Here is a 16,131-nt window from a genome sequence, read left to right as displayed (position 1 = left end):
ATTTCGGATTATGGAGAATGATTAGGGTTATACCTATATATATATGTTTACAACCTATAATTTTAGGGTTTCGAATAGGTCGGTATAATTTGGTTGGGTTTTTTTGAAAGCCCATTATTTTAGGTTTTAGTGTTTTAAAATTTATTAAATCACGTTTTGACGATTATATAGATTAGATATTTAATTATTTAAACTTTTTATAATTTTCTAAATTAATATGAAGGGTAAAAACGTCCAGATTGGATTTTCATTAATGGCAAATTAGTAATTTTAAGTCTGAGGATGAATGTGGTGCGTTTCAGCAACCTAAATAGAGAACAAAAGCTTGTCCGAAAATTTTTCAGAGGTAATTTTCATTAAGGGCAAGAGAGATCAAATTTTGTGAGATTGGCTGTGAGCGACTTCTCCTTAAATATATTAGATACAAAAATTACATAATCCCGCGGTTCACCGCGGGTTAAAATCTAGTTGCACTAATAACACGTGTTGCTTTTCAATCCATTGATCAAAACCTAAAATGATTTCATTAAAAAAAAAATGTAATTCAAAAGTCAAAACCCAAAAAATCAGAGAAGTTGGCGCTTCTTCCCNAAAAAAAAAAAAAAAAAAAAAAAAAAAACTTCAATCGACACAGTTTCTCTCATATAATCAATGGCGATCAAATTCGTATCACTGTTGTTATCTCTCTTCTTCTTCAATGCGATCTCAATTTCCCAATCCACAGGTTCGTTTCTGTTTTTTAATTCTTTTTTTTTTTCTCTTCACTGTTGTTGTTTTTGATTTTTGAATTTTAGAGTGTTTTCTCTTCCCGAAATTTACATTTAGTTGGTCGGAGGATAACAACAAGTTCAAATCGCTGCAACTAAAATCAAAGTTCTGGGGAATTTCGAAAACCATGGCAACGCTTCGTTAGGTCAGAGAGCGTTTAAGCCCACAGTTACTGTAAACGGCAGAATCGGCAACAGTTCGTACATTTCTGGGGTTTCGCTAGATCTCGGCGAAGATATTGGAAATTGGAAGATTTATTTTACTCCAATCATGGTTGGGATCTTCAACATCGTTATAGACGAAGTTAATTTCAAAGTGTTGGATTCGTCGCTCCATTTCCAAGTCCAAACAGGTTTCTTTGAGTTTTTTTTGATGTTCCTCAATTTGAAATTATCAGAGAGATTTTACTAATAAATTTTTTGAACTTGTTGTTATCCTCAAACCAATAAGATGTTCTTCAAACCAATAAGATATGTTTCTTGATTGGTTTGGATTTTACTGTTTTAGTTTCATGGCCTGGATCTGTTTTGAAAACAAACGTCTTGTGTGGTGGTTAACACTATCAGATCATATCAGATTATGTATGTAAATGATGATTACATCATATTCTCAAAACAAATGTTCATCATACAAGATATTTATATGAAACCAAACTTTAATTTGCATATTAAACACTGTAAACTGAGTCTAAAGTTGCAGTGTAGTTAACTGAATATTGTTAACGTTTTTGTCACTTTAACAATGAAGATAAGTTAAGACGTCTACATGCATCATCTTCATCTGTGCCATATTTGACAACATTCATGTACATAAACAAGCTCTAAAACATTATAGAGTTCCGAATGTTGTGATCAGAACTAACTGATAAATCAATAAACCCTTTTTTCAAAAAAGAAAAACTGATATATCAAACGGTTAATATTGCACTAATGACACGTGTTCCTTTTCCATCCATCGATCAAAACCCAAAATGATTTCATAAAAAGAAAAAGAAAAAAAAAGTAATTCAAAAAACCCAAAAGAATCAGAGCAGTTGGCGCTTTCTTCCCCAAAGAAAACATCAAATCGACGATACAGTTTCTCTCAATGTAATCAATGGCGGTCAAACTGTTAACTCTCTTCTTCTTGTTCCTTAACGCAATCTCAATTTCCCAATCCACAGGTTCGTTTCTTGTTTTTCTCTTCACTATTATTAATCTTACTCGGTCAGGGTTTTGAATTTTAGAGTGTTTTCTCTTTTTACCGTAGATGAAGAATCTGGGCTACCGAAATTTACATTCAGTTGGTCAGATGATAAGAGCAAGTTCAAATCTGGTGAAACCGCTGCGATTTCGATCAAAGTTCTGGGGAATTTCGAAAACCATGGCAACGCTTCGTTAGGGCAGAGAGCGTTTAAGCCCACAGTGACTGTAAACGGCAGAATCGGCAACAGTTCGTACATTTCTGGGGTTTCGCTAGATCTCGGTGAAGATATTGGAAATTGGAAGATTTATTTTACTCCAATCATGGTTGGGATCTTCAACATCGTTATAGACGAAGCCAATTTCAAAGTGTTGGATTCGTCGCTCCATTTCCAAGTCCAAACAGGTTTCTTTGAGTTTTTTTTGATGTTCCTCAATTTGAAATTATCAGAGAGATTTTACTAATAAATTTTTTGAACTTGTTGTTGTGAAGGGATGATGTACCCATCGGTATGTGTTGTGTCTTGGATGGGTCTTAGGAATGTGTTCGAAGCCGGGATGAATGCATCGATTTTGATTCTTCCCAAAGATGCGTTTGGGAATAACATTTCGTATTCCGGGAAGGTGATTGAGTTTCAGGGGTGGTTTTCTTTGTCTCTTCTTTATGAGAATGGTTCAATTGCTACTAATAATCTTGATCTAGCACACGTTAGATGGTTTGAATCTGGCTATATCTCCATTGAGTTTGTTCTTGTGATTTCTGGAAAGCTCTTGTTGCTTGTCGAGAAGGATAGCCAAATATTGACTGGTGGTCCATTACCACTTGAGGTTAATTCAGGTGATCATTGAGTTTTGTTTCCATTTACCACTTTGTTTCTCATGTGGATTATAAGATCGATGAGCCATGTTTGCTGTTTTCTTTGAGCAGGACCTTTGGATGTTTCCAACTGTGTGAGTATATGGAAGTCAGAGCTAAACACATGGCAGATATTTTCTAAAATGGACATCTTTTTACACCAGAGAGATCGATTTGGAAACCTCGTTTCTGGTTTTTACGAATTCGATGCTGATGTGGTTGAAAAAGAGACTGGTTTGTCCATACCGGTATCAGATTTTCAGTTTGAGTATGTAGAGCCAGGGATTCAGTTGATGTCTTTTACCCTGTTTGAACCAGGCAATTTCTTGCTTACTCTTTCTGATATGAAGCAGCACAATAAGAGTATCTCTGGTATGCCATATGCGTATACAGTATATATAGGTCAGTGTTTGCCTAAACTGCTTTATGGTATGATATTTGCTTTAATTTTTGGTGAATGTTCTCTGCAGTAGTCCTCTTATTTTTTTTCGTGACAGGTTATTGTGATGGATCAAGAAGTATAGTAAATGGTTCAGGGATCAATGCTTCTATCGCTGGGGCGTCTCTTGGTTTCTCTATTTACTTGAAAGATGCTTATGGTTATCCCTCGTCAGTCCAAGTGGATAGACTTCAGGTCAGAATCCTACTCGAGGCTGATTCCTCCTTCATTCTGCCAACCATACACCCAAGAGAGACCCTCAATGGTACAATTTCTTACTTTCGTACAATTAGATGATGTCTTCACTTGTGGCTTATATTGGCAAATGATTTTAACAGGGACTGGATCAAGTTCCCAAACTGCTACCCCCTTGTATGAGAAACATGGCAGAAGAGTAAGAAGCAGACTATATGCATATATGCTTATGCATACCTGATTAGGCATAGAGACTTAAGGGAATTTCTTACTTGCAGGGTTCAGGTAGTCTAGCGACTCAAGCGAGTATTTTTGACGTAACTTATACTCCAAAAAGGAGTGGAATCTATAAAATTCTTATATCATCTGGAAACATAGTCCTCCATGGAGGCCAGCCTTTCGTCAAGGAAGTATATGCTGGTATCATGCTCCTTAACCGAATCTAGACAACCTGTAACTTCCATGTGTATATTAATTGGGAAAATGTCCATTCTTTCTGTTTATGATCACCACACTCACTCTTGCTTTTCTCAGGTGAAATTAATGTGGCGGCGTGTAGTGTGACCCAATTCAATGGAAAAGTGCCAAAGCAAATCAAGAATGAAATTGTGGTGTTGCTCTTGGACGGCTTCTACAATCCTGTACCCTCACAACCATCCCGTTTGAAGTTGGAGATCACCTCAGCTAATACATCAAGTTTCACTACATGGGAATTTGTAGATAATAATGATGGGACCTATACTGGTAGTTATCTGGCCATGGAGGTGGGTACTTACCACATGTGCGTTTCCGTTGACAATAAACATATCCAACCTTGCCCCTTTGAAGTAAATGTGTACAGCAGTAAGTCCATTACTTTTCTTCTTTCACACCATGATTCTTAATTTGCTTGTTTTTGAGATTCTGCCATGAATTTAGATGGATACTTTCCAAGAGCCTATGATGATCCAGTCAGTGTATGGGAAGATGAGTCAATATCCTTTAAACCACTGGAAAACGACTATTTTGCTGGCGGCAATGCGAGCATGCTCGGTTTCTCACAAGTGAGGATCGAAACTTTCATTTCTTCTATGTTTTGCAGATAGTTAAATCATCTGACAGTAGCAAAATCTTTGTCTGTAAACTTTTGTTTTCTATTTGTTTTTGGATGTTAGCCAGGTCATGGTTCTCTTCTGAGAGATGGAAACGTGCTTAGATACACGCCAATCAAGGACTTTTCAGGAAACGACTCCTTTCCTTATACAATAGCTGATATAAATGGAAACTTAGCTGCAGCTACAGTCTACATCTCTGTTCTTACTGTTTGTCTCATTTTCCGGCGGATTACAAGCAACTGAAGATCTTATTAGTCCTAGATATGGGCAAGCATTCTTCGTCTTGTCTTGCTTATGTTAGTTTATCTTACTAATACTCCACTGAAGCTATAGTAATCCTGTTCTTGAATGTTATTACAGTGGCTTCTCTGGGTTGCAGATAAGCTACTCAGACCTGTCAGAGAACATTTCAGTAACAGTAGAAGCACTTTCGGGATCGGTCATTCTATCTCCAATGCTGATGCAGTTTAGACTGCCTTCAAGTGGAAGACTCTCAGTTAGCAATGGAGGTGAAAGTGGAAGGCTCTTAATGTTAGAAGGACAAATAGGAGTTATCAATCCTGCACTTCAGTCCATTCAATATCTCGGGTATAGGGTATACATATATGGAATCACAGATAGTTATTATAGTATTACAAGAGTTTTAAATGTCACTCTCATTTTTATTCTTTGGTCTTGTCTGCCTCAGAAATGAGAATTTTGCTGGTGTTGATTCTCTTCGGCTGTCCACAAAGAACAAGAACGGGATCAATCATCTGGATGTTCCGGTTTTTGTTGAACCTGTAAATGATCCGCCGTTCATTAACGTTCCTCAATATATAATGCTGGAGAGTAACGGGAGTGAATCACTCATCTTTCACCCGGAAAGAGACAAGTTCAACTTTTCAGCTGGAGATCCAGATCTTGTTCATTACCCCGGTAATGCTAAAAATTTACAATTCACTCTTGATCACTTTCAAGCTAGTAACACATTTCTCTTTTTGACTGATGAAAGCAAAATTTCAGGTGGTGATTCTCAATTTTTCGTAACGTTTTCTGTGGAAGTCACTGACGGGTTTCTGCTGACAAACTTACCATCGGACCTTATAAACTCAACAGAACTGAAGTTTAACAACATGTTCCAATGGCAGCCAATTCAGACATACGCCTCTATCTCTAAACATGTGAATGTTAAAGCCAGTGGGATCAGGTTTCGTGGAACTATAAAGCAATGCAACGACCTCATGCAACAGCTGCTCCATCATGTAAAGTCAAATTCTCAATCTTTCAATTAGATGTGTTTGGTTTCTCGTGTACATAGATCACCATAAATCTTGTGTAGGGAGGGGAGAATGGTGCGGTTTTGACCCTGAAACTGAGTGACATGGGGAACTACGGGTGCTACCTTGACTGCAACGAGAGAATTTCACTGCCTTTACACGCAGAGGCTCACGTAAACCTCATCAGAAAGAGACCATTGAGTTCCCTTACAGCTCACGGTACGTGAATGAAATACTTTGAGTGGTTTCCATTCGGTTTGGTTTACTCGGTTTCTAACAGATATATTGCGAAATACTAATAGAACTTTGGTTAGTTCCACTTCGATTTGGTCTTGTTTTGGTTTGGTTTGGATTTGGTTTTTAGTTACGTAATCTCAAATGATTCGATTTGGTTAAATCTGGCTCTGATTTGTTTGGTGTTGTTTAGTCTAAATCGGTTTAGTTTTATTCATTGTGAATATGAGGATCATGTTAAACATTGAACGTAATAAGGAGTATGATGAGTAGTAAAATGCTCTTTTTTCACAGTTTGGTTTAGCTTTCGTTGCCCACCTCTAAGGCTCTAATAATTTCTTGGGTTCATAGTTTGAACGTAATAAGGAGTTAGATGAGTAGTAAAATGGTCTTTTCATAGTTTGTTCGTTTCTCCAAGCTGACACCACTTTTGGGATTTGGTTTGATTCAGTTTTTGTTGCCCACCTGGCCACCTCTAATTCCTTGGGTTCAAATTTTAATACTTATGTTGCTTGGTAGCAGTTCTAGGATCTATGATTGTGATGGAGTCGCTCGTGGTATTCACTCTCGCTACTCTGCTTCTGTTCTTCACCTGCAAATGCGCGTTTCTTCTGGTACACGAGAGAAGAAGTGAACATTGTGCCCACAAGAGTTTACAGCAACCAACAGTAAACAAAAAAACTCAATCTCTCTTGTGTTTTCTTACAACCATTTGTGTCCATATTAAACCGTGTATGTACTTCTCTGAACAGGACAGTGCCGAATTGTTAAACGACAATATTTCAACAAGAACATTCGCTGGTTGTCTCCCGGAAAGTATCTGGAAACGCCATCATCCTCAGAGGTATATATAATTGGGGGAATCGTATAGTTGGTATAATTAATCTCCCTTCTTACATAGATAGTGTTTTGTTTGTTTGGTATATAGAGACGTCGCTGAAACTTCCGGCAAGCAGAATAAGCAGTTGTCACCAGATATTAACAGTGTTATGCCGCTTGAGGTAGAGAAGGCTAGAAGTTGATGAAACTGAGCCATCAATATTACAAAACAATCAAGAACCTTTGGAAGAAATGTCATCGAAGGGGAAGGGGCAAAAGAGATGCATTAACCAAGAAAGCCAGAGATTGCTATTAAGACACAATCATGCTTATGTTAATGTTTTGTTGTAAATGCTTATTAATTGATTCTATAGAATTACCTTTTTGGTTAGCTACCAATGCAAATTCAATAATATCAGATATATAAGAGATATACAAGTTAATTTGTAATTCCTATTTTGATATGAGAAGATTAATGAAAAGAATTGATTTTGAAATAAACCACAAATACAACACAAAACATAGAAACAAAACAAAACACAAACGTGATACAGTATTACATAAACAAAACTGAAGCTCAAAGTTTGAGTTGGATTCAATTTAGCTGATATAAGGAAAACACTGATCGAGGTTCTCCTGATGAGTGTACCAATTATCAAGGGAGCTTTCAAAATCAGTATCGAAATCAATGAGTTGATCAATATCCAGCTCTTGATCGAAATCCAAGTTTACTTTAGTAAAAGAGTTGTTGTTGTTGTTGTTGTCCGTAACGCAGAAGCTTTCACAAAGCGGTGGGATCTGATCTTGTTCTTCAGTGGTAAAACCGCTCTTCTCGTTGTTCTTCAGGTCCTCGTGATCATCATTAACTACGAAAGCTTGATTATTATTATTAACGAAAGAAGCTTGATCCGCACGCAGATCCTTGAGATTACCCAACAACGTCCACATGGAATCAATTGCGTCACTAATCTCTCGCGGATCCTCCGATCTGACAAGCCTCTCGTTGTTCCACCAAAACCCTAACCCTAGATCCTTACGAGTCAAACAGATACCAACGTCCTCCCTCATCGCTTGGTCATCCTCGGGATTAGGAACGGGAACAGGACGTTGTCCGGAGAGAAAAGCAGAGACAACGCCATCGACGGAGGAGTGACCGAAGGAGTAGAATGATACGTGTGATTCAGATGAAGGAGGAGTCGCTAAGATAGCGATTTGTGCGCCGGAGAGAAGACAAAGCTGAGAAGCTTTACTGAAGAGTCCGTTACGACGTTTGACACAGATAGGTCCTAGCGAGGTCTTCTTCGTGATCTTCTTAATCTCAATCTTCGTCTTCATTCCCCCTTTCTTCACCATTCTTTTTACTTTGTTTCTTACGATCAGAGAGAGAGATTAGAGTGTTTTTTTTTTTTGTTTCTTATTACAATTAGTGAGAGAGAGTTTTCCTTTGTTGTGATTTGCCAAGATCCTTTATATATGATTTCCTAATTTGTAATAAAAGGAAAAGGAAATAACCTAAACCTAAACCCTCACATCAAAACCGATAACGGACATAATTAATTTACTAAACCGAATTAAACCATTTCTGCGTCGGCTCAAATAAAATCGAATGGGCTTAAAGGCCCACACATTTGTTGCTAAAGGCTCGATATGAACCCTAAATCCCTTTATTCCTCGATCTTGATTTTGGCGCCAAATTTATCTGATCGGAATCATTCTAGCGAGAGGGCGTGGCGCCTGAGATTCTAATTAATGGCGTCGAGTTCGGAAACGGGGGGATAAATCGGCGGACTACGAAACAATGATGGCGACATTGGACGTTGAGCTATTGAAGAGGGCGTGGCGTAACGAGAAGGCGGCGCCGGTGCTAAAATCACAACAAAAGCCAAAAAGCAGATCGAATTAGTGGTAAAAATCTCTAAATCCCTAACTGTTTTGTTTGTGTTGGGTTTTTTTTTTTTTGTTAGTGTTGAGTTTTGAAATGTTTGTGAATGACCTCTAAATCAGAATATATATTGGAAATGTTGAGTTTTGAAATTGTTTGTAATATCCATTGGTGGTGTGGAAAATGGTAAAGACCCTTTTGGTGGTGTCTCTCTTTTAATTATCAGATGGATTTGGACAGAACCCAGTTTCTACTCAGATCTTATCTCAGGGTTAGGCTTCTCTCTCTCAAGGTGTGTGTTGTGTTTGTGTTGCCACCCTATCTTCTATTTCCACGAATTTCATACTATTAGAAGTTGTGTCTGAGTTTATCAACGTTTGTTCTAAGCGTTATATGTATAGTACAAATGTGTTCTCAGCGATATTTTGTAACAAATTGTTGCTATTATAGACTTTGCTTATATGTCATTCTCCAATTGTGTTCATTTGATTTGTTGCAGATAGAGAAGTTTTTGTTCCACAACCTCAAGTCAGAAGAACCTGAAAGACGGCTGTCTGAGCAAGAGAAGGTGTTTGCTACAAGGTTTGCTTATTCTTAATTAATTCTTACAATTTTACGTTAATAGCTGGGCATTGTGAGTCATATATATTTAAATTATTACATCTACAGGTGTGCTGATGATTTTAGCAAAGCATTTCGAAGAGAGTGTACTGTTTAAGTTGCCTGAGAACTATCAGTCGATTCTCAAGCAATCACTTATAAGTGAAGTGGACGATATGGGTACCTTACCTTCCTTAACCAGTTAACCTTATCACTTTCAACCATATCCTGAGTTGGTTTTTCATTGTAGTTGAACAATCTTTTCATATAGTAGCTAGAGTTCTCTGTGTGTTACTCAAGAGTGAAGACTATACTATAATTTGCGAACTTACAGTGTCGCAGCCGCATTTGGACACGTTTGTTGTTTGTTGAAGCAAGAACTTTGTCTCCCTCAGTCTCTATGAAGAGTGAGAGAATTCTCTTATTTCCCCCATACACATTTATACACACAACCTTTCTGTAATCTATGTGTGGGTTTTTGCCTTTACTTACTTTGGCAGAGGAGAGAGCCCCGAGACTGTGGAGATAGAGCGCACTGATCTCTACTTCATACGTTACAAGATTGTAAAAGGAGCAATCGAATCTGGCCAAATTGACTTGATATGAACTCAAAACATAGCATAAGTTTTGGGTGGTGCTACCTTCTGTAGTTCTGTTCAATGTTTATGATTTTGAGTTGTATAGTGAAAATTTATATTGTATGAGTTTTCCTTATGTCCTGATAGAAACTTGTCATTCTGTGGCTCGTGCATGGTTATCTTCTTAGAATCTTTAATAAGTGTCCCAATACAATCTTCTTAAATCAAGGAACCATATTTGCGTTATCCATCTTCTCTACACTCTACCAACCATTCTGCGACCTTACAAATATCCGATTCTACACCAACTTTTCCTTCACTAACAATAGTGATTTTAAGGATAGAAATACATAAAATAGTACTAAAACTTAACCATATGTTAAACGAGGCCGCCGTAAATCTTTTTGGCGCATGATTGAAGAAGCAGAGTATATATCTACAAATTTGGATGATTATGTGGAAAATGGTAAAGACCCTTTGGTGGATTTAGACAGAACACAGTTTTTTGCACACTGTCTCTCTCTCTATTTTAAGTGTCAACTGTAGTACAGATGTGTTTGCTGTATTACGCACAGAACTCATGTAGTTTTTTTAAGAGAACATATCAATCCCACATCGCGTAGAACTGAAAGAATAATTGAAGAAGCAGAGTATAAAAGAAGATGTAGGCCGACTGAGAAAAGTACTTACCTGGACGGGGTCAACTCGTGATCAAGAAGACGAGTGGCCTAAGCTAGTGACCTCCATTGCACATAAAGGAGGGGTGCTTAGCTTAAGGTCTCCCCAAGTGGGAGAGCCTGCGTCATTATTTGTGGCAGAGGAGGCCTGCGTTCGCGCGGCCTCTACCATTCTTCGTCTTAATCATATTACTTCATTTCACAGCACCCTTAATTTCATCTTTTTAGAATGTTAAGTTTTGGAAATCTATATTTGTTATTTTGGACACAATCCCACATCGGAAGTTTTGGAAATCTGTATTTGTTATTTTGGTATAAGATACAGAGGCAGTTGTTGTTCTAACGGAGGCGCGTCTATTGCTGGTTGAAAACTATTTATTTCCAAACCCCCTCTTAGGTGGAAAAGCCTTTGAGAATTTTTGGAAGGGCTTCCTTCGGGGTAAAAGCCTTTGAGAATTATATTCATATATATCCCTCAGTTTAAATTTTGTTTTCTCAACTCATGGCATTGTGTCTTTGTCTGACCTCTTTATATACGGAAGGCTAAGGGCTCGAGAATTTTCTAGAAGGGATCCCTTGTGTCAAAATGTGTAGCTCTAATAAGGGATATGAATAAATCGTCTTTCGCATAAAACACTGGTGTTGTCTTCTACAAACTCGGATCGAACCTTGTTATATATGAAAACGAGACTCAAAAACTGCTAGAGGTCAGGTAAACTGAGAAAAGAAAAACAAAAGTTGTGGAATCCATTGATTACAACTCCTTGGCAACATGATTATTTGGTTATTATAGCACATTTAAAGTCAAGATCGACAAGGTTTTCTATCAAATGATCAAGCTCTTTGCAAGTTACAACTTATGCAGTGGCCAGTGGATAATAACAAAATCAATGTATATATGTTTCAAGAACTTGGTTTTAAAATTTTCATGCAATAGCCTCGATACAGAAGAAAGCAAGGAGAATAAGACAAAGAAAAACCAATTAATATACATATAGAGTCATGGATACAATAAATTGATATACATTAAGAGTTGGGGAATGAAGAGTATAAAAAGTTTTGATGGAACTGTATATAGGGTCTTACGTACTTAAGAAAACAGAATGGTAGTACATATATATCACAAAAAAAAATGACGTTTTATTCCTCTCATTAGTGTTGTTCAGTAGAAGTAGATTTAGCCTTAGGCTTCTTGACGATCATCACGGAGCAATGTGCGTGATGAGCTAAATAGTCACTTACGCTCCCCAAAAACACCCTCTTGACAGCTCCATAACCATGGCTACCAAGGACAAGAACACATGCATGATGTCTCTCCACGGCTTCCAACATTATATTCCTCGGATCTCCTTCAATCACCTCCGAAGACGCGATTTCAACGGATTTAGCCGAGCATACTTCGGCGCACTTCTTCTTAACCAGTTCAGCAGTCTTGTTCAAATCTTGTTCCACCATTGGTATTATAACTACCGCTTCGGGACCAGCAACCCCGAGGAAGGAGGTCGCTGTTGGTCGGGCGTGAACAACGACAAGTTTGAATTGTGGGTTGGCCTTGAAAGGTATGAAGAAGAGATCGAGAGCCGTCTCGAGTGCATGGTAGCTATGTGATGAATCATCTACTCCTACGACCACCACACGCTGATGATCACTTCCACTACTAGCCATTTTGATTCTCTCGTTAGCTTCCTTGATTTGCTTTGTGATTGTAGAGTTGAGGAAACATACGTACTGATCATATCTATTTAATGAGAAGTGAGCGGGTATGAGTTGAGTGGTCGAGCGCTGTTGCTGGGACCGATACTCACGGGAAGCCTCTTGTTCCAACTAAAACGCGTCTGTTTAAATACTTAACTTCAAGTTAGATTTCTTTGCTTTCCCTATATTAATTATATCGGTCTTTCAAGTTGATAACGAGTTTGACCAAACGACCAAGGTGTTTTTGTTTTTGTTTGGGGTTTCCTTTGCTATCTGTTTGTTTTTATATGAATGAAAGTGAGAGCTTAATACAACCTAAGTAAATTAATCAACTAGATTTGGATCCGTGCTAGAGCACGGGTTGAAATTCCTTTTACCTGTATTATAATTTCAAAATAAAATATAATTTATAAGAGGGTTTAACATTGTAAACTGAGAAACGATTGTTATTATTATTATTATCCTTTTGTATGAATATGAAAGATGTATTTTAGTGAATAGAGATCTGAATGATTTATATCAATGTTTTTTAACCAGGACCGGACCGGCCGGTCGGTTCGATCCAACCACAATCCGATAGGTATTCCGGTCCGGGTAACCTCTAAAAACCTAACAAATAAAACCCGCTAAAAACCCGTGAACCGGTAGGTCGGACTGGGTTGTCGGTCTCAAATTAAAATATTTTATTTTGGTCACACTTTAAACTCAAACCAAATTAAAATAAATCTTGTTNTTTATACTGTAACAGGCTGAACTTGAAAAAATCATCCAGCCACATGTTATATATGTCGAGACTAGCGATTCTTAAATTAGCAGAGGATTAACAAAAAGCAACAACAATACCATCAATTCACCATGCTAAAACCCTAAAAAAGTATCAATATCAATCACGAAAGCAAAAGCTCAAGAAGATTTCACCTGTTAACATGCTTGATGGCAAACAGATGGAAATGAACAACTCAAAAATATATTTTGTTAGTATCAATTTAGTGGTATTGAGATGGATTTGTATCAAAAATATATCAACAACAACAATCTCAATAATAACGACAGCTGAGAGACGGCTTCGAAGACAATGATGAACATGTTGAACGAAAAAGCGAAGAGGTGTTTGTCTCTGTCTAATTGTGCAAATATTATATAGCTTATTTCTCCTGTTTCAAACCTATAATTATTTTTATCCATTTTATAAGGTTTGTTATCTTGGAGAGATTAATGTGTTTTTTTTTTAATAGTTTGGCTATAGTTTTTTGGTGGTTTTTTTTTTCGGTGGTGTAGCCAAGCTATAAACAAAACTATAGCCAAGCTATATAAAAAAAAACACATCAATCTCGCCAAGACAACAAACCTTATAAAATGGATAAAAATAATTATAGGTTTGAAACAGGAGAAATAAGTTATATAATATTTGCACAATTAGACAGAGTAAAACAGAGTCTCCCCTAAAACTCTAACCGATCTGAATTTTAAGAAAGAAGAGAAAACACTTCGACAAGCCGTTTTCCATGTCGCCGTCTCCTTTTTCTACTGATCCAATATCATGCAAATAAGTATTATAAACTTTTGTACTAATTAGACGGCATCGGTGATTATAGAATTCGTTGGTTTGATTGTTTAGTAGTAGTTTCTTGTTTTTATATGTGGTTAGCTTGGTATTGGATCATATTTTAAAATCTTATTATATAAAGTTTGGTTCTCAAAGTTAGTAACTCACCAGATCGTGACACATGCTAGTTTTAACGATCAGAAATCAAAGTTAAAAACTCACCAGATCGTGATATGTGTCAGTTTTAACGATTAAATATCCAAGTTAGTAATTCATCAGGTCTTGACACGTGTCAATTTTAACGATCAGAAATCACATATCAAAGTTAGTAACACATCACATCTTGACACATGTCAATTTTAACTATAGAATTCTCAGTTTTCAAGCTTGATAAAATGATGCATAAGATAATTGTAATCTTATTATATTAAAAAACTTTGTTAATCCTAAAAGGAAAAGGATTGTAAATACACCCCTCTATATAAGAAAAGAAATGATGACATATTTTTCATCAAACAAAATAATTTCGACTAGCTTTGTTTTTCTTGGTAAAATTTTATTCTTTGTTTTTTATTAACTTTTTGTTTGACACATCATTGTTCTTGAAAAAGACTCGAAGGCAATTTGTTTGTTGTTTAATCGAAGAACTAAATAAAAAGATTCCTAGATATTACCATGTGTTTTCGTCGTCGTTTCTTTGAATTTTGTTTCGTTTCTCAATTTCATAATGCATACTACGCGATATTTGACTTTGAAGTGTTAACAAAGTTTTTTATGCATAATAACTAAGGTTTTTGAGTTTAACAAATATCTCATTGTATTATTATTATTTCTATTAATTTGCTGGACAAGTAGCATAAAAAAAAAGATGAATACACGAATGCAAGATAACAACATAAATTATATAGCACTAGATCAACTAAATAGAAAGTGTTCTTATTGTCAAACGATAATATGTCTTACAAGAAAGTGAGAAGCAATAATTTTTTTAAAAATAATGAGTTCATTGGAAGAAATTTTCTCAAAAAATAGAAAATGGATTAAAGAAAATATACAGTAAATTATTAATTTTTAAAAATGTAAATACTCACTTCTATATAAACATAGATCATCTCATATTATTCATCTAACAAAATAATTTATTCAAAAATATTGCTTTCAACTTTGTCCTATTGGTCAAACTTTTTTTAATGGGAAGACAAAGTTTCCTTATTTTTTTAAACCAAAACATATTTTCTACTTTTTCAGCTTGGAATAGGTAAGATTAATATGTTGACCCAAAAAAAATAATATAAGATTAATATATGCATCTTCTTTTTCTAATACCTTATTTTAAAATTTCGTGTAATAGATTTAAATTGTTTTATTTAATTTATATTTCTTTGAATTATTTGAGATTCATATATTACCGTGCTTATAATTTCTATTATTTCATTAATTATGTCAAATTAATTTTCTTCTAATTTTTCAACCTTGATTGGTTGGTCATAGACCTTTTTTTTTGCAAACATAATTGTTACCATTCGTTCAATCTCAAAAGAAGATAAAGAGGAGAAGGTCATCAACCTAATGGTTGGATAAAATAGGCTAATCAAACACAAGCGTACATCAAACATAGATAGATTGGAAAAACATAATTGGTTATAGATCCATAGGAACTTGAAGACAGAGGCTACATCATGGTGTGTCAAAGAAACTTCCATGAATACATTGGGAAATTTAACATTAGTTACTATTAAAAAGTTTTGTGACGTTGGAAAAGGGTTTTTAGTTTCATTGGTGGCTGGAGCAAGCCACTTTGAGATAACTAAAAGATGTGAACATGTTCTTTCCACACAGGAGGACGGCAGAGCCAAAATTCTCTCTATGGTGGAGGAGGTTGGACGCAAGGTTATCTCCCCAAGAGAGGAAGGTGGGAGAGGTTGGATGCAAGGTTTTCTCCATAGGGGAGGAGGGAGGTTCTCTCTATGGTTAGTCATATACTATTGTGATGTACTTTATTTTTTATTCAAAATATTTTTTGAGCCAACAATTTTAGTGATTAAAGAAACTATACAAAAGTGAAAGTGAAGAGACATATAATAGTTGGCTTAATTTGTTCATATAGACATTTTTTAGGTGGTGATAAATAATAAATTTGTAACATACAATATACCTAGGTGTAAAAAATACTCTTTTGAAGATAACATACATAAACTATTTGTATATGGATATAAACCAGTGTATTATAGGAAAAACAAATTTTATAAATAATGTAGAATAAATTTTAATAAATTTTATTAAATTTTATTTTAGTTACAAAACTTTA

At 36.0% G+C, this 16,131-nt stretch overlaps 2 protein-coding genes and 2 pseudogenes across 2 annotated transcripts; 2 read left to right on the top strand and 2 right to left on the bottom strand.

The window, feature by feature from the left end:
- On the top strand, window positions 652-7,253 carry LOC104723450 (annotated as a pseudogene).
- LOC104751496 (agamous-like MADS-box protein AGL97) lies at window positions 7,446-8,198 on the bottom strand. The gene has a single exon (XM_010473453.1). The coding sequence runs from the start codon at window positions 8,196-8,198 to the stop codon at window positions 7,446-7,448; it is 753 nt and encodes a 250-aa protein (XP_010471755.1).
- On the top strand, window positions 8,534-10,133 carry LOC104723439 (annotated as a pseudogene).
- LOC104723430 (universal stress protein PHOS32-like) lies at window positions 11,562-12,359 on the bottom strand. Its single transcript, XM_019231907.1, has one exon. It carries the CDS (start codon window positions 12,245-12,247, stop codon window positions 11,735-11,737), a length of 513 nt encoding a protein of 170 aa, XP_019087452.1. The 5' UTR covers window positions 12,248-12,359; the 3' UTR covers window positions 11,562-11,734.

Source organism: Camelina sativa, chromosome 2 (assembly GCF_000633955.1).
Source record: "Camelina sativa cultivar DH55 chromosome 2, Cs, whole genome shotgun sequence".
In the NCBI taxonomy this organism is placed as follows: domain Eukaryota; kingdom Viridiplantae; phylum Streptophyta; class Magnoliopsida; order Brassicales; family Brassicaceae; genus Camelina; species Camelina sativa.
The sequence above is the reverse complement of the archived record's forward strand: the minus strand, read 5'-3'. Positions and strand labels throughout refer to the sequence as shown.

Excerpts from the sequence above, each read along its gene's own strand:
- LOC104751496 (XM_010473453.1), bottom strand. The coding sequence starts at position 8,198 with ATGGTGAAGAAAGGGGGAATGAAGACGAAGATTGAGATTAAGAAGATC.
- LOC104723430 (XM_019231907.1), bottom strand. The coding sequence starts at position 12,247 with ATGGCTAGTAGTGGAAGTGATCATCAGCGTGTGGTGGTCGTAGGAGTA.